The 27747-nt window shown below is 37.9% G+C and overlaps 1 protein-coding gene across 2 annotated transcripts in view; it reads right to left on the bottom strand.

The window, feature by feature from the left end:
• Nucleotides 1–27747, bottom strand: part of LOC133529022 (innexin inx1) — an 87753-nt gene that overhangs the window by 45138 nt on the left and 14868 nt on the right. For both annotated transcript variants that reach the window (XR_009801090.1, XM_061866611.1), the window contains exon 2: nucleotides 9068–9362. Coding sequence is in view for 1 of the 2 variants with exons in the window: in XM_061866611.1 (XP_061722595.1) it covers nucleotides 9068–9316 (249 nt within the window). In the remaining variant the exon portion in view is untranslated. The remainder of the gene's footprint in view (nucleotides 1–9067; nucleotides 9363–27747) is intronic.

The raw sequence follows: 27747 nt of genomic DNA, 5'->3' as shown, positions 1-27747 counted from the left end.
TCTAGGCTTTGTAAAACCTTTGATCGTAGGTTACAGGCTTGTTTGTCCATGGTATAAAAAAATTAATCCTGAGAACTTAAGCCAATAGCCCCTTCGTCACACGACACGGCGCGCATAGATGACACGATCCGCATATTAATGCAGTTGCATTTATACGCTACTCAAGTATTACAACGCATATGTAAATCTATACCCTATTGCATTACCGTAAGTGCCAGTATTGAGTGAGGATTTAAATAGAGATAGATGTACATTTGTGACAGGTAACGGTTTCCGAACGTGATTTTGGCTATTCTGCTAGCAGTTTACACCTATTTTGTACACGACTTTTACAGATTCAATTCGTAGATCTTTTTGGGGTTCCGTACCTTAAAAGGAAAATATGTACTGAATCCTTACAGGATCACTCGTACCATAGAATAAATTCAGTACTACGTGTGTACAGAAGGTTCAAGTTAATATTTTTGGAAATAATCGCTTCGAAAGAAATAAAAAACCCCTCTAACTTTTGAATCATGGGTCCAAACAATATGAGTAAAAGCGTGAAACAAAAGCTTAGTAAATACTATCAAGGAAAAATATAACGAACATGAACGGTCTAGCTGTTTTTGAGTTATTGCAAAAAAAAAAACTTCTCTTTTTAATCAAAAACGTGCAAGGAACAGAATCTTCATATACCAAAAAGTGTCCGACAAAAAACTATAAATAGGTGGCGCTACAATGCCTAGAATACTTGAGAAAAAAATCTAATCATAGACAGCGCACTTCACTCCGTCAATAACGCCTGGGTTCTTAGCTACTCTAGCGCTACTCTGGAGAGATTTGCAACTATTATTTATAGCTGACAGCTGGACACTTTTGCAACAATTCTGCTTAAGGAGTTTATGTACCTTGCCTCTACCTTCCATAGTCCCTTATGCTGGTAATACATGATACTTACTAATGAACAGCTACCGTTTGGTCTGTTCTGATAGAATGGTAACTACGAAACACTACAGTGAACCTGGTCCGACATGTTCTTGGCAGACTCTTATTTAATGTATTTTCTCCGCTGTCTTTAAGAAACATGCGACTTTCAACTTCAGGAGTCTCCGGAGTTCTTATCATTAGGACTCGACTCGACTCATTATTTCACTATGCCGAAGCTACAATTCATTTAAACTTCTTTGAAACTGTTGTTTTTATTTCATAAATCCACGAAATTAGAAAGAAACAAAATATACCTATGACCCGCGGGTTTTAACGTTTTACCTCAATAACTATGTGTAAAAAACTCTGCTCTTAACGGGACTAACGGGTAAAAAGTGTATACGATTCTCTGCGAATTCATCAATAATTTCTGAGATGCTATTCATGTTTTTTGTACTTTTAGGAACCAATAAGATATGAAGACAAATCAATCTCGGATATGTACCTATACCTGAAATGCAATGACTAGTCCAATGCCTCGTGCAACCTTCCCAGTGAGCTAACGAGGGTGAATCAAGTGACCCCGTCGAGATTGATCAAATTAGTGCTTTCCGGTCGTCGGTGTCCAAGAGCACCGTTAAGTGTTTTAAATGCTAAGACCAATGAACTAGCATAACTATTGAAGTCTGACTAGAGCACAAAAATTACCTTACGTGTAGACCGTGTAATGACGCTACCGGTAATATTTCCAACGAGAGTATTTTCTTAGTAATAGTGGCCATACACCATCCTTCCTTTTTTATATACTACGTCAGTGGAAAACAAGCATACGGCTCGCCTGATGGTAAGCAGTCTCCGTAGCTTATGTACGCCTGCAACTCCAGAGAAGTTACATGCGCGTTTCTGACCTTAACACTTGAGCTCTGGCAACCTTACTCACCAACAGGAACAGAACACTATTAGTAGGGTCTAGTGTTGTTTGGCTACAGTTTCCTGTAAGGTGGAGGTACTTCCCCGGTTGGGCTCTGCTCTAGATCTGGAATGACATCCGCTGCGCTGTGCCCTACCACACAAAGCGAGATGACATTCACAATGCCCATACCTCTCTTCCTATCGTCCAATCGGCATGACGCTGCAGGCTTGATCCAATCTGCAGTTCGTATAACCTCACACGATTAATTTAAATTGTCCAATCGGCAGCGACGTTCATGGTGACGGACGATGTTTTAGCTGTTTTACTCGTGAAAATGGAACAAAAAAACGAGCAGAGTGGTGCAAACACAGTTTACTCATACAAATTTATTAAAATAATTGTGGATTACGACATGAGGTTTTTGTAATTATTTAAAAATCATGACCTGACTGAATTGACGATCGCCGACCGCCATACACGGTCCAATCGCCATGGTCAAGGCAAAAGAATCGAAATTGGATTGTGCCGTCAAGTATAACTGTCATGCCAATCCACTCCCGCACACTGCCAGTTCTAACTGATCCAAACGGTAGCGTCATGCCGATTGGACGATAGGAAGGATGGTGTATGGCCACCATATTGCTAACAGTAATATGATTGGTAATGATATAATGATTGGTAAAATCAATGGTTTAACTTCTCGGTAGGCTTTGTTAGCGGTAAAGTTTGCCTTCAATTTCGCTTAGTAATATTACACACTTAAACACACCACAAACACACCACACACACAATTGCTGTCTACAACGGTTAATAATATAAATTCGTGTAATAATTTTACTCTACCTAAATTGTGATCGTTCCTATTTAGTTTAAGCCTGTTATTAGTATCAAAAATGTTTTACTATTAGTAACCTATTATAAAACCAAAACTTCAGCGTAGGATGTAATTCAAATTAGTATTGTTTCCAATTTGACTCCACAACACAGGCTTAGCCTAGTGTGGCAGTCATAGGTTAAGGAAATCTTGTAAAATTTTTGGTAAATAAACTATTTTTATTTTTATTTTATTTATTATTTTTTTATATCACCGCTCAACGAATATATAGAGCAAGATAGTAATAATAATCGAAAATCTACTTTTTTGCGTTTAACTAAAATTCCTTTCTGGATGTAAAAAAAATTAAATGTAACAATCCTTATCAAAAGGGACCTTATGGCGGCCAGCGCTTACGCCATTCTAGCGGCGCGCCAATACTAATGCGGTACTACGCGACCTAAGCGCCGACTGCCTTAAGGTCTTGTATTTTATTATTAATCCAACATGTATATTTTTTAAGTTTCCAATTTATTAAGATAAATTGATCATTTTCTATCTATTATTGTACATGTGTAAAACCTAGGGTTCCCAACCGTACTATATTATATAGTATTGTACTATATTTTGGCTCTCTGTACTATATACTGTTGAAAAAATATATAGTACGCTAAAATACTATATTTCCGACATCCTTCTAATTTGTTCAAGATCGATTATCAATTTAATTCTATTTAAATAAAATTATTTCAAGTATGAAGACAAAATGGCGTGAGGAATGCAACAGGGACATAAATTTAATAAAAAGTGAGCTATTAAATTGTCATAAATATTCAGTATGAATTTACTGAATCGTCTCATTTTATTAAAAATTAGACATTACTAAAAAGTGCTCAAAGCTCAATAAAAAAAAATTAAACTTTGAATAAATATTGTTATTAAAAAGATTTTTTTTACGCTTTATTATTACTGGGCGTATGAGATGACGAGTGAGCAGTTTTACATACAACGTGTCCCAAAACTCAACGATAAGCCGGCACCAGAGGATGATGCTGCTTATGATTAGTCGAGAAAAAATAAGGAAAAAAATATATCTCAATTATTTTAGAAATTACAGAAAAAAAATGAAATTCATCGAAAATCGACATCCCTAATGGTATTTTTAACAACCATGTCACAAATATTCAAATATTACTGTTTTTTTTTTGTTTTTGGAAACTTAAGTAGCCCTGCTATCTAACACAGTTCTTAAAAATACCATAATACATGTAGTTTTTACACAGAAAATAATCAAAATTCATTTTGTCCCTACAATTTTGAAAGATTTTTTCTTACAGTCCACTTTCAATCATCATGGTGTAAAAAAATAGTATCGACACCACTATGGCAATTATTTTCAAAAGTTGACGCAACTAACCAAGATTCCAAAATGGTATAATACTTTAGGAAACCTAGTCACAAAAAAAAAACAACGAATTTTTAAACAAGAATCGACATTATTTAATGTTGGCGGTAATCACTTTTACTGTACCCAAAAAAGGATTTTTGTTGTTGAAAAATGTTGAATAAATGCAAAGAAATGGTACAATTTTTTTTCCTTTTTTTTTAAATTCATTTACTACATTATTAATACTACAGTAAATGTTCAAATTGCCTGCCACCGGCATTAATACAGACATGACATCGCCTTAGAAATGATCGTTTTATCCGTCGTGCATATCTTCTACCATTGATATGATCCGCAGCTTGTGTGATTTTTTGGCGAAGCTCGTCCAATGTTGCTATGGGTTTTGAGTAGATTTTGTCTTTAAGACAGCCCCAGTAGAAGAAGTCCAGGGGGTTCAGGTCGGGCGAACGGGGTGGCCACAAGATAGGACCAAGTCGCCCGATCCAACGCCCTGGATACTCTTGGTTTAAGTATTCTCGCACTGCACGGGCATAGTGAGCTGGGCAACCATCATTTTGAAACCACATGTTTTGTAAATCACGTAAAGGCACGTCTTCTAATAATTCAGGCAAGTCGTTTTGTAAAAAGGTCAAATAGCCATCACCATTAAGGTTTCCTTGTAACTCAAAGGGTCCAATTACATTTCCATTTAAGATGCCCGTCCATAAGTTAACCTTGAATTGATACTGAGATTTGTCTTCTCTCATCAAGTGCGGATTTTCATTGCTCCAACTATGTAAGTTGTGTAGATTTGAATAGCCATCTTTCTTGCAGCTTGATTCATCCGACCATAGAACTTTGTCTAAGAATTGGGGATCTTCCCTGTGCTTTTGCAGCATCGCACGGCAAAATGCGACCCGATGTGGATAGTCCCGCGGTAGTAACGTCTGCACACGCCTGTAGTGATATGGGTGAAGTCTGTGACGTTTTAGAATTCGATGTGCAGAACTTTTTGGTATTCCCGTAGCTAGTTCTATGGCACGTACCGAGGTAGTTGAATCGTTTTCTATTTCATTGAGAACTTCTTCATCGCGTTCCAATCTAGGTCTTCCAGTGTGTCTCCTGTCAAATGGTAAACGACCTTCCGCAAAGGCTTGATGTACATTAATAAACACTCGATAATCCGGATGTCTTTGAACATTTGGGTACCTTTCTCGATACAATCTGCTAGCAGCGTTAGCATTGCATCGGCATTCTCCATAAATGAGATGCATATTAGCGTATTCCAACGGTGTGTACGGTAGCGGCATGATAAACGCTAAACAATCCAGAATACGGAAAAAGTCCAATACACAAAACACAATCACAGTCCAAAATAATGCCAGGTCAGTACAGTTTGCAGATCACCAGTCCAAAAAGCAAAGCCAAGAGTTGTTAGTATGAGAGCCACATCAATTAATACGGAACGGTGCACAGCGAACAAAGGATCAGAGTGTACTGACTTGAAAATTGTATTAACTACCCACATTTTCCATTGAAATTTTAAAACTTGCAACAACAACCCTTTTCAAAAGTGATTAATATCAACATTTAAAAATGTCGGTTCTTGTTTAAAAATTCGTTGTTTTTTGTTGTGACTAGGTTTCCCAAAGTATTATACCATTTTGGAATCTTGGTTAGTTGCGTCAACTTTTGAAAATAATTGCCATAGTGGTGTCGATACTATTTTTTTACACCATGATGATTGAAAGTGGACTGTAAGAAACAATCTTTCAAAATTGTAGGGACAAAATGAATTTTGATTATTTTTTGTGTAAAAACTACATGTATTTTGGTATTTTTAAGAACTGTGTTAGATAGCAGGGCTACTGAAGTTTCCAAAAACAAAATAAAAAACAGTAATATTTGAATATTTGTAGACATGGTCGTTAAAAATACCATTAGGGATGTCGATTTTCAATGAATTTCATTTTTTTTCTGTAATTTCTAAAATAATTGAGATATATTTTTTTCCTTATTTTTTCTCGACTAATCATAAGCAGCTCCATCCTCTGGTGCCGGCTTATCGTTGAGTTTTGGGACACGTTGTATATGACTAACTGATGGCATGTTAGCTGGAGTCTAGGAATAGGATGATTTTGATAACAGAGAGTGGTCTACACAAAAGGAATAGTTAAGAGGCCGTTATCGATTTTAGTCGCAACAATGTCAAATTCATAGATTTAGTCGATGAAATTGTACAACTTCTGTCAACTATTAGAAATAACAAGTACTGGTTTCTATTAGCGCGTCTTGTTATCTTTAATTTTTTTTTAAATAGTCTCATTTAATTAGTAGATTATTTTTCTGATGGACGTTTAGGTAAACGCGCGTAAAGCACTGATTTTGTTGATCTTATTTGTAAATTTAGTAAAGTTTGGACTGCTAAAAATGGTAATTTTGTATTACACATATCCTGTACTTCAACTTTAATAAACTACATTTTTGTTATTATACATTTGAATTTAGTTATTTGAATGAAAGTTAGACGTAATCAATTTTCTCCAGAACTAACTTCAAAACAAGTGTCAATTTCTCTGTAAATCGACTTAACTTCAACGTAATTTTGATACTTAAACAATCTACAACATTTGCTAAAACTGTTCTTATACATAATTTTGTATAATTTACTACCATAGTTTTTTGATGAATTTTTAAAAACTGTCCCTTCTCGTCACATATTACTGGGGACGCACGCTTGCGACCTCATTATTAAAAGGCAAGATGAGAAGACGTGCTAATAGAAACCAATACTTGTTATTTAGATATTGCGTAACAAAAGGAGTACAATTTCAACGACTAAATCTATCAATTTTACATTTTTGCTCTAAAATCGTTACCATAACTAATCTTAACAGAGTGCTAGTAAGTATGATTAAACATATATTACACTTATGTTAAGCATTTCATCTAAAAGTACTATATTTTTTTGAAATGTACTATATTTTTAATGCCTTATTCTGGAAAATACTATATTCCACCAAAAAATAGTTGGCAACCCTAGTAAAACCCCCATTTTTAAAGACAGAAAGGAGACAATTATTATTTTACAATCCGTGTATGACCCATACCCAATTAGCACTGGCTCCTAGCCACGTGGCAATACAAGTGGGTTCCAGGCCGGAAGTCGTGGGTAGGAACACTTGGGACCCCCGTTTGTACCAATAAGTATCTCGGAGGTCAAGTACGAAACATTTGATATTTGGGCCGATTTTTTAGTAAGTTGACGATTCTTTCGAAGTCGATAATCTATCACTGAGTAACGAAAACACTGGACGGATAATCCCCGGTATGCCCTTAAACTACGGCCAAAAGAGGGCACCGTGAATGTCATCTCGCTTTGTGTGGTAGGGCACAGCACAGCGGATGTCATTCCAGATCTAGAGCAGAGCCCAACTGGGGAAGTACCTCCACCTTATAGAAAACCACAGGCAAATAACACTAGACCCTACTCATAGTGTTATATTCCTGTCGGTGAGTAAGGTTGCCACTGTCGCCAGAGCTCAAGGAGTGTTAGGGTCGGCAACGCGCATGTAACACCTCTGGAGATGCATGCGTCCATAGGCTACGGAGACTGCTTACCATCGGGCGGGCCGTATGCTACGTAGTATTACGGGATTTCGTATTTGTTCCTCCCTGAATAAGGAGCTCTTCAAGGCAGTTAAATTATATGCAAATGTATCAAAAAAGGATCACAAAATATTAAATATGAGCCCATCTATCAGTAGCTCTTAGTTAAAAAAAAAACAAGTGAAAAAACCGGACTAATCCCACAAAGGCCTACTTTCAAATGATATTAAAAATGCCTGCAACTGTTTTTTACGGAAAATTCGGCATAATGCCAAATCCATCGTAGCATCATTCTTTGTCTTCATTGTCCACTTCGGAATTAATATTACAAGGTCACTTATTTAAGGTAAAAACAATACGGATTCATAAATACAAATGCGCATGTATACTTTCACCGCGCAGATGATATGATAACAACTTATTTCACACTAGAAAATTCTACAATAAAACTAATTTGTCAACAAAATAACCCATTTTTTTCGTAGCCTTTTCGTTTCATAGTTTAGGTGATATAGGTATAAGATAGCACTTACCTTAAGCACTTAATCAATCAAAACAAAATTATAAGTGTTATACATACAAGACTACCTATAGATACAGACAAGACAGAAGTGGTCATTGATATCAAGTGTTTATCTAATAAAGGTACTTACGTAGACCACCTTTAATGGCCCAGTATTCAGTATCTGACACTTTCTAAGGCAAGATATATATATATATATATATATTTATATAGTAACCAACATAATTTAGCAGCGATTTTGGCAGCCTAGGCAGTGCAAGTGTTATTTTAAACGTCAACCTTCTATGAAATTATGTTTACTTAACACTTGCAAAGACTGGGCTATCAAAATCGCTGCCAACTTATCTTGGTCTGACTCTATGCCAATTCGTAGCTTGTCACTAAGCCCCGTTACCAATGTGGCAACTCATTGAAAATAAGGGATGGTCAAACTGTCTACTATAGTTCCCAGAGCTGAACCCTGAGGCACTCCTAAGGTGGCTTGAGCGTAAGACTTGATTTTTTAAATCCAGACTTTCTACGATTACGTTTTGAATCCTGCTCTCTAATAATGAAGATGTCAGAGTATGAGCATTGTTGTTTATACCTATATCCAACTTAAATTTGAAAACGCTGTGGTTGTCTCTATCGAAAGCTTTGTCTTAATACTCTTAATGTCCTGGTATTTGTATATAGTTCCTAGAATTGAACCTTGGGGCACTTCGAACCTGGCTTGAACGGAAGACCAGATTTTTTTAAACAAGCCTTTCTACCACTACGTTTTGAGTGCTGATTTATAATAATGAAGATGACAGAGTATGAGCTTTGCTTTTAATATCTATATTCAACTTGACTTTGAAAGCGGTGTAGTTGTCTGTATCGAAAGCTTTCTTTAAATCGCAGTGAATCAAATACATGCTTGGAGATCCTTACCTCTCTAGCGAAAGCATCGGGCATCGCGAACGTGGAAGTGATCCAGCAGAACGTGTTGACCACATGCGCAGGTATCCCGCTTACTATACATTGTATGGGCTGCCCCACGAACTGGCTGGCCGTTATTATTATCGAGCACGTGAGGAGTAGCACTGTCGTGAAGATGTTGTGGAGGCGGAATAAAGCATTGTCGGTTCTGATGTCCTGATATTTGAAGTATACACTAAGGTTCCCTAATAGCTTGAACATCTTGGTGGATCACAGCGTCATGGAGGAATGTTGAGTGATGAGGGATCTGTAACAATAGAAGAAATAGTTGAAATTTATTTTAAGAGCATAATAAATAATCTACTATAATCCAAAGCCGGGCGCCATAGATTCGTAGACGAAAAGGTAATTTATATTTATCATGGAAGGAAGCGCTGGTGACCTAGCGGTTTGATATTAACCAATCGCTTTTCGGTGAAGCAAAACATCGTGAGGAAATCGGACTAACCCCTAATAAGGCTTAGTTTACCCTCTGGGTTGGAAAGTCAGATGGCAGGCGCTTTCGTAAAACTAGTATACCTATTATTAGGTTTAGTTGCCTAGCAGACCCCAAGCTCTAATGAGCCGTGGCATAAAGCCGGGACAACGGGAGGAAGATGATGATGATGATAGGTGGGTAGCCACGAACATTTAATATCTAAAAATTCTGTGTGCCTGACACTCAAATATAGCAAGAGCGATAGAAGTAAATATATACGTTCTGTTAATGTTGATTATCGCGGTAGTTGTAAAATAGGCTGATATATTTAATATTGGAATTTGTGGGCCTTTAAGTGCCACGTCGACCAGGCAGTGATTAATTGTGACAACCATCTAACAAGCATTACTAATGCCCGTTGAATCCAGGAAATTCCAGATTCTTTGGGCCGTAATGTTCTGTACTTCATATGGTTGCAATACCTGTCGCTCTAAGTGGGTACTTCTTTTTGACATTAGTGATCCACAGGAAAACAGAATGTGTATTGCAGTCTCCTCTGACTCCTGGCAGAACCTGCATGTCGCATCTTGTTTCTTTTCAATTTGAAACATTTGTTTGTTCAACTTAGTGTCCAGTCAATACTCTGGTCACCGTGCAGTATTTTTATCTTTTGAGCCCTAGAAGCTCCTTAGCGTTTTTGCTGTTGAACCCTTTGATTAGTACTTTCGAGTGTTCTTTGTCGTTTGACGAACTTTCACAAATCGATTGCTCTTGTTTAGTCCAAGTTGCTGAGCAGAGAATATGCATCCCGTTTTGTGATTCCAGAGAACGGTTTGGGGCTGACCAGGGGTGTGTCTGCGCCCTTTCTAGCAAGTTCGTCCGCTTCTTCGTATTCTTTAATGTCGGAGTGCCCTGGTACCCATCTAAGTATGACTTTGTTTGAGTTAGCCATTGCTTTAGGTTTGTTTTACAGTTTGTTATACAAGGTGTAACAAAAATAGTGAAGATCCGTCTAAGGGCATATTTGGTATCGTGTTCTGATTAGGAAAAAGTAATTTTTTTTAAGGTACAGTCACGTCTGAAAATATCCATACGGACAAAGTACCAAAAATATTGCCCATATATTAAAGCTGTGTATAAATATTTTTGGTACTTTGTCCGTATGGATATTTTCAGACGTGACTGTACCAATACGACAAATTCTAAAACCGATTAATGGACTCATTAATTAAGTAAGAGAAGGCAAAATACCACATTATATTTGCGAGGGTATCTGTACCCTCGCCATTTTGAAAAACCTTCGTCGTTCGAACCCCTAGTGTAAATTTATTCGATAGCGTTTCCGTTAAGTCTCATTTTGTATGGGATTTATGAACAGCGTGCCAAACGGGACGTTTTGGAAACTCAAAATCCCATACAAAATGTGACTTAACGCAAACGCGTACGTCACGTTTCACTATCGAATAAATTTACACTAGGGGTACATAATCACACACAAAACTGAATTGCATTTCAAATTCTGAATCTAGGGTAACCATTAAATTTCATGTGGAGATTTCACAATACTGCATTGCGTTATGACGTCAATACGTCTCAAATTGAAATGGATGGTTTTCATAAATGTAATAGTGTCTGCATCGTATGCATTATTCTATTGATATTCAAGGAATCGTGTTGGTAAGCAACGTGTGCAATTGTGCAATTTCCAGGAAAAGTCATTCGTTGGACAAATAACAACTAGATTACTGGTGAGAGTGAGAGTCAGAATGGCGGGTGTACCTAAATAAAAATAAATGAAAAGCATACCACAAAATATTAAACTAAGAAAAATCATTTTTTAGACATGAATTTCTGAGTTATTTGAACTGAACAGATTAAACATTAAAGGTACTGAATCCTGGCTTAATAAAAATAAATGTACCTTAGCGTTTTTTCTTAAAAATTATAACGCCTGCAAAAGTGTAATAGCAAGCTAAATATAAATGAGTAAAACTTGGAAACCACAAATAAAATGTCTCATATTATAATTGAATATGAAGGTACAAAAAAGGTACAAAAATGTGGCTTTTATAGAATTTATCAATAACCATGGGAATATAGCGTAATAAAGTACACCCGCCATTCTGACTGTCAGGATGGCGGGTGTACTGTTTTGCGGTGATAACTTTAAGTACCGTGAGGTTTTTTTTAAAGGAGGCACTAAATAGTACAAATTAGGTACAAAAATATTGTATGGTTTTCATTCGATTTTATTTAGATACACACCCTATACACCCGCCATATTACATAGCTAGCTAGCTAGCTATACATTAGATATACACCCGCCATTCTGGCTCTCACGATTACTGTAGCATTTTTTAAACTTTGAATTTCTGCCCATAGGATTTTATACTTTTGTATGGAACCCTCTGGTTATTAACATTATAGAAAATATAAGTATTTTTACGCAATTTAATCTATATGGTTCGTGTCGTGTTCGAGTCAAGGCGTCGTCGTCGTGAATGACAGGAACTATAATCAACAGCTCTGCCCCTTTAATTTTTATCGATTAATGAATTAATATAAGATTAGGGAGCCTATTATAATTTTGATTTTGGCTCCTAACTCAATAATAAAAAAAACTTTAACAAAAAATAAAACCGACTTCAAAAATTACCAAAAGCGCCATACATGTACCAACAACATTTGAAGAGTTCCCTCGATTTCTCCAAGATCCCATCATCAGACCCCGACTTGGTGCCAACGGGACCATATCGGGGTTATATCAGTTTGATTAAAAACATTTTTTTTTGAAAATCGGTTCACGATTCTAGGAGGTACATACATACATACAAAAAAAAACCTCCTTTTTTGAAGTTGGTTAAAAATGAAAAAAGTCAATGAAGGGACAAAGCTATGGTTAATATACCTTTAATAAATGGTGTTATTTTTAATTCATAATATCCATATCAGCGCCTATGTCAATGTCTGTATGTGTGTGTTGCGGTAAGAGCATGCGACTTGCAATCCGGAGGTCGCGGGTTTAACCCCGGCTCGTACCAATGGAGTTTTTCGGATCTTATGTGAGAAATATCATTTGATATTTACCAGTCGCTTTTCGGTGAAGGAAAACATCGTGAGGAAGCCGGACTAATCCCAATAAGGCCTAGTTTACTCTCTGGGTTGGGAGGTCAGACGGCAGTCGCTTTCGTAAAAACTAGTGCCTACGCCAATTCTCGGGATTAGTTACCAAACGGACCCTAGGGTCCCATGAGCCGTGGCAAAATGCCGGGACAACGCGAGGAAGAAGAAGAAGATAATATCAATATCAGCAGTATGGAGAAGCGGTCGGCTACAGAGGGCTTACTGCGAACCACGTTCGACGTGTTGCCTCCCTGTCACACTTACGTAAGAATTTACAAGTGCGACAGAGAGGCAACACGTCGAACGTGGTTCGCGGTAGGCCCTCTGTAGTCTACCTCTTAAATCTCAGTACATGTTTTGCAGTCGAGTTTTAAGTTTTAATATCCATGTAAATTTGTCCTTTTAAAAGGACTTCAGGACCTACAAGGTAAAACGTCGAGAGTACAGTTCCCTCCGGTTATTATTAGACGAGGTTGAATGCCCTCTTATCGCACCTGCAGTGCGGTATCGAAATAGGTTGGACACCTGGCCTGGGGTGTCCATAATTCATGATTTAAATGGGAATGTCTATTTTTGCAGAGAAACAAGTTTAAGTGCTCACTTCGTCACTTCATTCATCAGGGTGCCTAGCCAAGGTGACAATCCCTTGCGCTATGACAACAAAGCGCTTTGTGTGACAGTTGCGTTTCGTTCTCTACGGATCGTAAATGATTGGCATATAGGCTACGCGCCCAGTTCCCTTAATAATAGAAAGTTGTATGGGAGGTATGGAAAACGTAAGTAAGTTTGATTTGAAACCCGCTTAAATGTTGTTTAAAAAAAGAACTCGCTTAAATCTTGTTATAAATAGGTTTTTACAAGCTTTTATTTAACACGGCTAGTTTGTATGTATGTTTGTGTGGGTGAAATCTTGGAAGCTAAATTTGATCCACTTTACACTTTTTTCCGAAACTATAAGAGCTATACTGTTCAAACTTGGTAAGTAGATGTATTCTATGAACCGCATTAAGATTTTCACACAAAAATAGAAAAAAAACAACAATAAATTTTGGGGGTTCACCATACTTAGAACTGAAACTCAAAAAATCAAATCCTTACGTGTGGGGTATCTATGGATACGTCTTCAAAAATGATATTGGGGTTTCTAATATCATTTTTTTCTAAACTGAATAGTTTGCGCGAGAGACACTTCCAAAGTGGTAAAATGTGTCCCCCCCCCCCCCCGTAACTTCTAAAATAACAGAATGAAAAATCTAAAAAAAATATATGCTATACATTAGTTACATTACTATGCAAACTTCCACCGAAAATTGGTTTGAACGAGATCTAACAAGTAGTTTTTTTTTAATACGTCTTAAATGGTACGGAACCCTTCATGGGCGAGTCCGACTCGCACTTGGCCGCTTTTTTTTTGGTAAGCATAACTTAGTACCTCGCATGCCTACAGTAAAATTGGCGATTAATCACTAACTTACACCGCATGGTCACCCTACTCCCCCGATTTTTGCGATCAACCTTACTACATCCGCTTTAAAGTTCAGAATAGCTTAGCATGTAAAACAATTGTACAAATATATACGTATTGGTAATATATTTACATGTACCTATTGTCTCAACTTTCAGGTTAATCGTACACTAAGACACTGACAATGTTGTCATATATTAAACAATTTATTGTTCAAGCAGTAAATATTAAATAATGTATTGTCAAAGTTGCTGTTTGTATAATTATTCGTTCATTTTTCAATAGGTCATGGTTGCGTTTTAACTGTTGGTAGAACAATCAAGAATAAAATTACTGTCACATATAAACAACAATTATATTTGAATGAATTTTAAGAGGCAACAGGAGTGGTCATTTCTCCATACGAACGTACTCGACTGTTTCCTCTGTAGTTTTTGAAGCTAGAGGAATAATTTTTGAACACGGATTATTATTATTAATATCTGTGTCGGACTGTTTTGCTTTTTTTGATATTTTGGTTTCTTGAGGCGCTAGTGCACTTCAAATATTCTTAAAAACTGCCTGATTTACTAGGCTGCAAAGAGAAGCATGATTCAAAACTGACATCAATTACGCCAACAACGTTTGCTCCATGTGTGGTTAGGGGGCGTCCACAAATTACGTAACGCAAATTGGAGGGAGGGAGGGGGTCAGGCCAAGCGTTACGGTCCTGTTACGTTGGGGAGGGGGGAGTCATGGTTTGCGTGACGTCACGCACGATTTTATAATAATACAAAAAAAAAAATGTTTTTTTATGTATTATTATAAAATATTAGCCACAGAAGATGGGATCGCCGCCGAAGCCGATACCGATTGTGAAAGCGATTCTGATTTACCTTTAATAGAATGTACCTATTAAGAAATGGAACCAAAACCCGTTCATAGATGATTAAATTTCTTGATTCCTTGAAACCACAGTTTAATGATTTATTAAAACAGACAGATTTTTGATTAAAAAGTATATATACCTGTCTTTCTTTTCTGAATATTAACCTAAAGATTTTTACAAAGCACTTGTTACGTAACGGAATTGAAGGGGGGGGGGGGTCCCAGATAAGCGTGACAGTCCTGTTACATGAGGGGAGGGGAGGGTCAAAAAATTTGGAATTTTGCGTTACGTAATTTGTGGACGCCCCCTTATAGGAATTATAATTAGCCTAATAGATAAGTAAAACAGTCCGACACAGATAATTTCATCACTATTTAGATCTCGAAATTTCGTTACATTTGGTTAAATTTTGGCGGAGGAAACAGTCGAGTACGAAACATCGTTTTTTGAGATTTTTCGCCTAACCTGGCGTTGTCCTCATGGTACTAGTTTTAGGATTTTTAGGAACCGCTTCTGTTAGTGAGACGGATATATTCACCCAAAATATTTAAATCTCAGCTTACTGGTAGTTCGCCCCGAAATGAGAACTCGCGGTTCGCCAAAAATTATATAGTGTAGATTCATAGACATCTATATAATTTACGACACGATTAAATAAATTCTAGATGGCTGCCATTTTATATAATTTCGACTAAGAATTTATTTTAAGGGGTCTTTTATTTTCTCATACTTCTTCTTCTTCCTCGCGTTGTCCCGGCATTTTGCCACGGCTCATGGGAGCCTGGGGTCCGCTTGACAACTAATCCCAAGATTTGGCGTAGGCACTAATTTTTACGAAAGCGATTGCCATCTGCCCTTCCAACCCAGAGGGTAAACTAGGCCTTGTTGGGATTAGTCCGGTTTCCTCACGATGTTTTCCTTCACCGAAAAGCGACTGGTAAATATCAAATGATATTTCGTACATAAGTTCCGAAAAACTCATTGGTACGAGCCGGGGTTTGAACCCGCGACCTCCGGATTGCAAGTCGCACGCTCTTACCGCTAGGCCACCCAGGCTAGGCGCTTGTTTTATATTATCATACATGAATTTTAATAATGATCGGGGAAAAAATGACGTAATTCAAGATGGCGGCCATTTTTCACAAGTTTGACAACGAATTCATATTAATGTATTATGAGTACTTCAGGGAAGTACAGATGTAACAATAGCAAAGCATCCTGCTGAAATGTCAGCAATAATCATATATGTAATATATACACCGTGGGACAATTAAACCCGACAGATTCTAAACGTGTATTCTTGACCACATTTAGAGACTAAAATCTCATACAAAGTTTCCTGAAAACGATCTAGTTTTACAGATAATGACTATTTTTGTGAAAATTGGTTTCTGTTATAACTTAGTGAAAATCGCTTTTTTACAAGCTTTTATTTACTTTCACCTGACCGTTGTGTTTGTAATCAAATCTTGCAAGTTAAATTTGACCCACTTCCCGGTTTCCGATTGAGCTGAAAATTAGCATACATATGTAAGTCGGGTGACAATGCAATATTATGGTACCATCGAGCTGATCTGATGATGGAGACAAGAGGTGGACATAGGAACTCTGTGTTAAAACAACGCAACCTAATTGTGTTTGGGGTTTTTAGAATTTGCTCGATGAGTATTAGTTGCCTGTGGAAAGAAAAGTACAGTCAGCGATAAAAACTTGTACCAAAAATGAAATTTTTGCCAAAAACTTATTACCTGTGACGCCGCACTATGTGATTTGGTTTAGACATACCTACTGACAGACATTAAACTTTTAGAAGAAGCACGCAATTTTTATTTGTAAAAAATAAATAAATAAAAAATCTCATTCTTTGTAACGTTTCTTTTTCTCTAAGAGTTAAAAATAAATAAATAAGATGAAAAAAAAAATCGCCAAAAAAAATTTGGCAAAACTTATAACATTTTTTGTTCCTTATTACCTCAGGAATGCGTGGTTAAAAGCTGTCAGGTTTAATTAGCCAACAGTGTACAGTGCGGTTGGCAACCCCAGTGGACGATATTCAGTCCAAAGTCCGAGGCGTCAAGTGCACAAAGATAAAACAATTGCGTAACTCAAGACACCGGTTTAAAATTACGAAGATAAAGAATCCAATATGGTAGTGTCTGCGTTACGTAATGGAAATCGGAGCTGTTTTAAAGCTGTCTTTGCTTTAAATATGTCGATTCTTGTGTTCCAATGCAATGCGGTACTTTACACAGGAGCTGGCACGAATGGAACGAATGAGTGAATAAAAATATATTTTTCTACTATAATACTGTAATCCATACCAAACTATAATTGCGTACTCTTCATGAAAGGGCTCCCAACTCAACTATAATATTCATTTCGATACGCTGTAGTCAAGTTTAAAAACAAATTAATAATCTTGTGCCGCCGCGCTCCTATAGAAAAGAGATAAGCGGGCAACAATAGTCCTGCATTTATGTCTTTGGTACTAGATTTTTGTCTACTGAAATACTTAACAATTTGTATAAATTATATTAAGGTTATATAGTAAACAAAGTAAGTGACATTGCCTATATAGTACCCGAGCAATGCAGTTGAAAGAATACAGACTGCGATAAAAGCTTGTATCAAACATTAAATTCTTGACAAAAATACTGATAACCGATGAGGCTCTCGCGAGCGCAGCCCTACAATCGGTATTGGATATGGTCACATTACTATAGCGCGGCAAGAACTGACGGATGAGCATCGCGGCAATAGCGGCCGTAGTGGAGTTTCCCAAGTTATGTCTGTTTTATTGTTATAAATCCTTTATCTACACACATATCATAAACCCTCTATGATGCCTTCAAAATCCGTAAATAATGGCCAACATTACGATAAACTGTTTTGTTACAACAAATTTCTTATCTGTCAAAATGTTGTTATTGCTTCATAACTACATCAAAATCGATTTGGTTATGACAGTTTGTCTCTGAATAAAAAAAACTACGGATTTGTATGTAATTTGTGTTAGTAAATATATCATAGAAAGTTTATAATATGTGTGTAGATAAAATAGTGTATGTACTTTACATAAATAGGCATTAAAACACTCGTGGGGTCCTTTTAACTAACTCACTTCGTTCGTTTCTTAAACCCACACTCGTGTAAAGCCTTTTATTATGTAGCAGTCACATTAACTACTCTTATTTGATGATGATTGATTGATTGATTGATTGATTATTAGTTTAAACTTATATTGTAAAAAATGACAATCACAATAAGAACATTTTACACCAATTGAATCTTTATCATCAGAAATCATGGATTTGAGGCCACGATGTTCATTAGCTTTAATTACATGGTCATCTGTCATCGGTCTCCCGCGAATTAACATCTGGCTTTACGAGACACGTACATAATTATACACAATTACACATACATTATACACGCATGTGTACGTTGCCAGGCAGAAAATGTTCACAGAATGGTGGAACTTGGAATCTCACGATTCGATATTAGAGTCCTTGTTTAATACATAATAGGTACTTATTCATAAGTTTTATATGCATCATACCTATGGTATTTGATAGCATGTATTGTATTAGTATATGTCCATATTATTGACATTTGTGTGATTCACGATATATCTAGTATATGACTTACAATTACAATTAATATTATATTATATTACTTGTTGTTCTGAGGTTTTAACTATATAGTTTAAATGTGGTTTCAGCATTACTTAATGTGTATTTGTAAATAATGCGACAATAACAACCAATGTAACCTTGCGCCAAAGAAATGCGCAAAAGAATGTGTTCAAATATTGCGTCCATGTTCGCTGGTATCATAGTTAGACGAAACTGCAATTTTCACATTAAAAGTGACCGTGATGTCACGATCACTTATCGTGCTGGGTAAGGGCCTCCTCCAAGGGATCAGGGGCCCCAGGTCACGGGATCCCCATCCTGGCTCTATAGTCAAGTAACCCAACCATGACTAAAAAGCTGGATCCTCTTTTAGCTACTTCTCTACTTTTATAGTCCCCACATTGATCCAATGAGGGTTGAAAACACCTTCGAATTTCTTCGCAGATGTTTGCAGGTTTCCACCCTGTTTTCTTGCACCGAAAAGAGCTATGAAATAAATAAATATTATAGGACATCCTTATACAAATTGTGTAAGCCCTACCAGTAAGCTCATAAAGGCTTGTGTTGTGGGTACTCAGACAACGTTAATATAACATACAAATATTTACAAGTACTTAAATACATAGAAAACATCCATGACTCAGTAACAAATACCTGTGTTCATTATGGATCCTCTACACGATGGACTATCATGCTGGCCCACTAAGATGGCCCAGCGTGTAGAGGGTAGTGGTGTTGGATGGCTTATGGTACGGCGGGATGGTGATGGGATAGCCGTGGTTTTTCGTCTGCACATCAAAGGTGTGTACGCATCTACACGTGGCCCATTCCATAGTACATGCTCTCAAACATCGCATGGCCATCTCGCTGGTGCATCGTGTAGAGGAGCCATAAGCATAGTCATCTCGCTGGTTCAACACTGGGCCATCATATAGAGAAGCCCTCATACAAATAAATGTCCTTACCGGAATTTGAACCCAGGACCATCGGCTTCATAGCCAGGTTCACTACAGACTAGACCGGTCGCTATATTGAAATTGAAATTGGTAATTGGTCGGATTGAAAGTCGGACGTCAGTTCCACTAGGCCACCACCGCTTGCAAAAAACGTAACCCAATTACTTTTAAATTATTTCTTCCTATGATAACTTTAATTATCAAACTTCGTCAATCTACAAGTAGGAAATTAATTACAGTATCAAATATCTGGAGTATTCGGTTGCAATTTCCTGTTATTAACTCATGGTCATATGGAGGGAATTTATACACATTTGTTGTTGTTGTTTAACCCTTTCACCTCTGGCAGTCATTTTATCTGTTATCAGAGTTGGTGGTATGTCACTCAATAGTTCGGGCGCGTTCGTCTCGCGACTGCTCAGGGGGCCTAGATGACAATCTCCCCTAGAGCAGTAATCGAGATACACTAATTACAGATGTAGATAATATACATCAAATAGTGTAAAAATACTTTAATAACCAAAATGGAGACTACGTTTGTATCGAAAAGTGGTCCTCCACTTTCCTCTTGGGCAGACTTCCCAATTCGACAGCCATGAGGAGAACGGTTTTCATAAGCACAGAATAAATATTAGTACTGCCGTACAGAAACGAAACTTCCTACAAAACCGAAGTTTGACAGCGATTCAGGACGTCAAGTTGTGCCAACCCTAGTAATTGCTCGGAGCAATGCTGAGCCGAACGGAGCCGGGAATGACCGAAAGGAGTATCGCCCCACTGTCATATAAGATGTCGAAAATTTAAAGGGCCATATGTACTGTAAAATGTTGTACGAGACTGCGCAAATAGGCAATTCGCAACTCGTGTCGATTTAAAACACTCGTGCCGGTCGTGTTTTAACTTATCCCTCTCGTTGCGAATTTACTATTTTTCGCACTTGTATCGTAATGTACTACGTATTATAGGTCTTAGTAATGATTACCTAGCTAAACTCGTGTGTGTTATATGCTGCCTGTTCCTTTTTACGTTGGCCGTTACTTCCCGGCCCGCTTCCCCGCACAACGCCCTCTGACGCCATACCACAGCTTTAGGGCATGGCATGACATACTGCGTCCGATTCGCACGTCGCTCCGAAGTTTGAGCGAAACAACGCTATGCGCGTATTATAGCGACAACCCGCTCGCACGTCGGACCAACGTGCGAATCGGACGCAGTGTGTCATACCGCTTTACAATTACTTTTATGATTTAAACGTGCAAATATTTGAAATAAAGTATGCATTAAAAAATAAACCTGTGCCTGTGACGTAATCATGTAACTGTCGCCGACGGCCAACTTGAAGCGAACGGGTAGTATTGTTAGACATAAAAATGATATTTTCTCAAACTTGCTACGAAATGATGACATGACTTACGTCAAATTAGGACCGGAAATACTACATATCAGGTGCGATGAGTGAAGATGATATGTAAAAGAATTTCGCTACGCTCCGCCGTCTATATCTACTTAGCCTGCAACCCTACGTTTCCCGGCCTCTATAGTCCTCTACTACTCCTCCTACTACTACTACTGGTACTATTCCTCTTATTGATTATGACATCCAGAGTTCCAGAGTGATCTAACTATTGCACGCGATTATGCCACTTACGATAACAGTTAAAAGTGCTAGAATGGCGTAATGATCCACGTAACGGTGTCAGGTACAGAATCCATTAAGTGACAAATACATTTTCCAAGTAAATTAACCATTTACAATTAACATTTGCAAGCGTCATTGCGTTATTAGCATTAATAAAGATGATGTAAAACAGCTGTTCATTATTATTACGACGTTGCTCCATTACTTAGTAGAATGAATAGATCGTGTCATTCACGAAGACGCCTTGATTCGTATGTCATGTTATTAAAGGTTATATTTGACAAATCTGCGCGTCAACTTGTATGACACGAACTATAGGGTCATACACATAGCATAATTAAATAATAAATAAATAAATATTATAGGACATTATTACACAAATTGACTAAGTCCCACAGTACCTAAGCTCAATATGGCTTGTTGAGGGTACTTAGACAACGATATATATAATATATAAATATTTATAAATACTTAAATACATAGAAAACAACCATGACTCAGGAACAAATATCCATGCTCATCACACGAACAAATGCCCTTACCAGGTTTTGAACCCGGGACCATCAGCTTCGAAGGCAGGGTCACTACCCACTAGGCCAAACCGGTCGTCAAAAATAATTAACTCGTTCACGACTTTTCCCACTCACTGCCGGATTTAGAGGTCTGGAGGCCTCGGGCAATAAAGGAGTGGAGGCCTCCTTGCCCTAAATTATTTTCCAAATAAAATGTTGTATAAGGTCGTGTCCGGCAAAACGGGGTTTACGGTTAGAAGTAAAAAAAATGAGAAGTAATCGAAAAATCACAACTACATAATCGAAGTTACTTTTGCCTGTACAATGAAAATGTTTGTTTAATCTTTAGAACTCTTTATGTCATAAACATAATTTATGTTTATGTTACATAAACATCACTCAAACGCCAAGCTCCCGGGCGCAAGCGAGCTAATGTAAACCTTATTCGAAGTGAAGGTTACTTTGACAGCGTCCGCCATGACCCCTACAGTTGTCCGCTGGCGCTGTGGGCACGACTAGTAACGACGACTTTACGTGTTCTTGGCGTTCAAAAGGTTAAGAGTCATCATTGATACGATTTTCTCTGTTATAAAAGTTAATCAATCGTGTAACGGCAACTACAGATATCAAGTCATGAATAACCATTTCCCCAAACAATACTTTTCTGAGTTTTGTAATTGCTAAGATAAATCAAGATACTTAACGCCAAAATTTATAATTCCTCGTTTTAACCCCTTAACCCTTTGAACTTTAATAGCTGACAAAAGAGTTGAATAGTGTATGTAGCATATACAGGTGACCTTAGCCACAGGACAAACCCTGAAATCCCACGTAGGGTTACTTCTCAGGAATAACTAACTAACTGCTTTGGGTCAGCGATCCAAAAAGAATCTTGGCCTCCGAAATGAGAGAACGCCACCTGTCCCGATCCAGCGCGGTTTCCTGCCATGAATTGGCATTCAGCCGACGCAGGTCCGCCTCCACGACATGACACCAGCGGTACCTGGGGCGCCCGATCGGTCTCAGGAATGCTTTGACGTTAATATTTTTTTAATTAGAACAAAAGATAAAAAAATATTTTTACGGACAAAAGTTATTTGCCATAATCGACAACAAAAAGAAACACACTGTGTTAATCTTTGGCAGCGTTTTTGACAATTTGTTCGAAATATTTGATAATGATGACATTTTTCAAAAGTCAGAAGCTTATTAGTGTCATAAATAAAAAAGATAATCAAAAAGGTCGAAGAAGGTTCCGAACTATTCTTTGAGGATATTACCTTAGGAGCTAACACATACAGGCTGTTCTAAAGTAAAAAATGGTAATTTGTTAATTTCTTCGAAACCGCTACACCGGTTGTTATGATAATTTGTACACTGGTTCTAAATACCCTAATGCATAATGCATATGTACATTTCGGCTTTGTCCAATGGCTAGGGACACACTGTATGGTTGCATATGCCGTAAAGGGTTAAAAGCGTTAGCGCCGCCATAAGGTCCCTTTACCCGTGGAACGTCACACATGCACATGTGTCGCAAAATCAAACGAGTCATGCCCAGATCTGAACCCACGACCTCGCGCAGAGGCCGCGGCGATAACATCAGTGACTACACTACACTTGCTTTATTAAAATACAATGATTTGACCCGGTTAGCATTAATTGTTTAATTTAATAACTTCCTGTCATTTTTTATGATTTAGATTGCTTTGGCGACTCCTGACTGTAAAAAAACCGGCCAAGTGCGAGTCGGACTCGCGCACGACGGGTTCCATACTATTATCTATAAAAACAGCAAAACGATTGTATGGGAGCCCCCTTCCATATTTATTTTATTCTGTTTTTTGGTATTTTTTGTTGAAGCGGCAACAGAAATACATCATCTGTGAAAATTTCAACTGTCTATCATGGTTCATGAGTATCATGAGTTACAGTCTGGTAACAGACGGACAGGCAGACACGACGGTCTTAGTAATAGGGTCCCGTTTTACGCTTTGGAAAATCTAGGTAATTTCCCGCAAGGCAACAACTTTCACTTTTGCGATATTTTTGAAAATAGAGTGCTAACTCCATATACTCGTAACGTCACTCGATATAACGATCCACTTCCTATAACGCCGACATTTGTTGGCTATCAGGTTTAATTTTGTATGAATTTCTTTCTATACCTTCAACGAAACTACTACTGGCCTTAGCGTCTATTTCAGACGATCTATGGTGCAATGTCTAGAGACATTACACTGCCTGGGACGGAGTTAAGGAAAACGCAGGGATGCCCAGCACCTGCGTCACCCTCTCGACCTCACTGGCCGGACCCATAGGGAAGGCAAGCCAATAGGTGTGGAGCCAGGTTGGCTGCAGGAGTCTACCGCAGATTTCAGGTTGGACCCTACTCACGCCTAACGGGGACTCCGTCCCGGATTTGATTTTGGAGTTTTCCTTCTCCTAGATAAGTTGCAACCCAATGCTTAGAGGCTCATCTCCCCTGTGACGAAGGGTTAGATGACGGCTTCCTTCGTGAACTTAGTCGCCTCTTACGACACCCTCGTTCTTTTAGGGTTGGTGCTATACTTAAGCCGGACACCACACGGAGACTATAGCTATAACTATATATCTTGAAAGCTCAATTTGACCCATTTCCGATTCGATTTGTTAATCGAATGACAATGCAATATTATGATGACATGGAGCGGATTCGATTGGATGGTCATGACAGGTGGCCATGGGAACTCTGATAAAACAACGCAAACTTTTTTGTATACAGTCAGCCATAAAACAAAAATTAAAAACTTTGCCAAGACTTATGTTGAATAACCACCCGCATAGCACTCCTGATTGTACGTATACCTTGATTCACAACTTCCCGGTAGCGATGGCATGGTCATTATTGACACACAACCAAACATGGGCCAGTAATAGTCAATGTACACAGTAGCTACTTAGAGATGGGCACAATATGGAGTTTGACGAATTCGACCGAATTATTCGGTAGCTGTATTATTTTTGTAAACCATTTTAAAACGCTTCAATAGGGAGTATTGTTCTATTGGGAAATAGAACAACAAAACTATTTACCATTATCTAACCAGGCGCATGGGAACTGGTCGTTGGTTTGCAAATGTTTTCTGGTAACTTAGTATAAGGATGATTCTTTTTTGAAACTGAAATTCATGAAGTCGATTCGATCGAGCAACACTGATTTATAGGCTCAAATGGATTAAAGCTGAAGGCGAGTGATGTCTTGCACCTGGCACTGAAAGCTAAAAGTAAGACCGGGTCTAAATAGGAAAGATTTTACCTAAAAGAATACAATTTCATTTTATTTTCCATAAACAATAGTAAGTCTTTTAGAAACGGGTGATTTTATTTTAACTGATAATCCACGAAAACCACAATTATTCCGCAAAATAGTAACGTACCTAAAAAAAAGTTAAAAATGATTGCGCAAAAAAAATACTTTTTGGGTCTGTCACTGTAGCTTACTATTTTTGAACTGCTCATGAAAAATACGTAAAATCGTACCTAAACGTACATTTTGGCCAAAAAGTACGATCTTACGGGGAACGTTAGTACGAATACTGTTCAAAAAGTACGTGAAATCGTACTAAAAGTACCATCTGGCGACAGTGACAAACGCCGGGTAAATCATAATTTTATATCAGAATCTGTAGCAAACACAATTGAATTGTCTCATCCGAACAAAAGGTCGATAGGCATAACACATTATTGTTATATATTTACTTACTTATTATCATAAACAAGTGTATGGACAAAGGTCTGTCTTTACACCAGGAACAATAGCAATTACTCGTAATAATGCCCCACTTGAAATGGAAAAATGGAATTGATAATGTATATATTACGTGTTACGAAAAACAATTCAATGTGTGTTATGAGGAAGTGTGCAAAAATATCGAACATTTGCATAACACTCAAGGGGTAAGACAAACAAGACCGCGTGGGAAGTAGCACGCTCTGATTTGGGATTTGTATTTGGGACGCTGCTAGCCGCCACTGTTGGATTTTTAATAGAATTTGTTTTTCACCACACCAACTGGTAAAGGCCCTCTTGACTGTTCAAAAACTAATGAGAAAGTTGCATTTTATCCACACGTGGGGCAAAGTAATCAGACGCAAATTTGCTGTTTCCTCATGTTAGCTGGTAGAATTGACTATTAAACTATGATTTTGAATGATCTATATTTAATAACGTTCATTTGGGTTTGATTTGGTTTGATATGTTACAATTAAAATTTTCCTCGCGTTGGCGTGGAGAAAATTTTTGTGTTGAAACACAAACCGAGTGAACTCGGTGGCAAAATTTGTTTGACACTCCTGCTTTGAAACCCTCTCAACGCTCAAGATTCCATTTCTCGAACCACTCGCTACACTCGTGGTACAATTTTGGAATCTTTCGCTTGGCCGGGTATCAATATTGGCACGAGCGGTTAAACAACAACTTTGCCCACTTGTAAAACAAATAACTATTTCACTTCTAAATTATAAAATAATAACAAAAAAGTCAAACGAAGTGGCATTGCTAAGGTTAATTTACAACAAATTGTGTAAACATATTATCCATAATGTTAATATCATCTTCCTCGCGTAGTCCCGGATTTGCCACGGCTTATGGGAGCCTGGGGTTCGCTTGGCAACTAATCCACAGAAGGCGTAGGCACTAGTTTTTACGAAAGCGACTGCCATCTGACCTTCCAACCCAGAGGGTAAACTAGGCCTTATTGCGATTAGTTTCCTCACCATGTTTTCCTTCACCGAAAAGCGACTGGTAAATATCAAATGACATTTCGTACATAAGTTACACCGTCTGAGCGTACCACCGACTTTACGCCGAACTAGACATTAGCGTTACTAAGTAACTCAGTAATATTCCTAGTTATTTGTCACTATAATTAGATAATTGTTGAAACAACGACCTGTCGATTAGATAAGCAGTTAGAACAATTAATTAGGACCATTATCATAACTTGCGTGTCAACAACTGACATTGTGCTAAGCTACGACGGAGTGTGGAAGCAGGACCAAGTTTTTAGTATCTCAGGACCTCAAGCTTCTTGATAGGGTATAGTAAACTGAAATAATAGTACATAATTGCAGAGGCCGGGAAATGGCAATTCGTTGATGAGTTTCGATAGCGGAGTCCGACAAAGAAGACGAATCCACGAATTGCTGTCCCTGCCGAGGCCTATATAGTGCTTTTCTCCAAACATGCGAGGAAATCAGGTAAAACAATCATAATTTAAACATGAACCATCACTCAAATTTCCCTCTTTAGTTATTTTTTGAAAGTTAAAGGCACAACTATTCTGCCATTCAGTACCATTCAATATTCGCTCATTCAATATAATTGTGCAATATATAATTGTGTATTTGCACGCAAGAGATCCTTAAAAAAATATAAAAGTTATAGTCTTTGATTTTATTAAGCAGTATTCACACGATCATACACGTCGGTCTTACACGACTCTATCCTATATGATGCTGACCGGGTCGTGTAGACGCGGCCCGCAGCTATATTAATTGGCTGTATGCATTTTTCTTAGTGGATACATGTTTTAAAAAAGTAAAAAACAATACAGTAATAACTTTCCCGTCCGCTAAAACACGACAATAATGGTTTGAAATTTTTTTTAATTTGTGTTTGACCATAACGAAGAACTTCCCGTACTATTTTTGCTACAGTAAGGTGAACATTTCCGGGTATATTGGAGAAAATGTCTTTTTTAGCCCCTTATAGTGTCCCTCTCCTCTAAGACCTCTCCCCGTGATCTCCACAGCTCTCGTATTTGTGCTATTTCTGGCCAGTTACTGATGAAGGTGTCTAGGTCGTCCCGCCACCTCCGTCTGGGCCTGCTACGTCCGTGCTTAACTTGCGGCATCTACTTGGTGACTATAATAGCCCATGTCCGGATGCATGCGGCAGACGTGACCCGCCCAGTCTCACTTCAGCCTGGCGATCTTCGGCCCTACATCAGCTATGCGTGTTTTGGAGCGCAGT

This window comes from Cydia pomonella, chromosome 1, assembly GCF_033807575.1.
Source record: "Cydia pomonella isolate Wapato2018A chromosome 1, ilCydPomo1, whole genome shotgun sequence".
Taxonomy (NCBI): Eukaryota; Metazoa; Arthropoda; class Insecta; order Lepidoptera; family Tortricidae; genus Cydia; species Cydia pomonella.
This window is presented reverse-complemented; position numbering and strand designations above follow the sequence as displayed.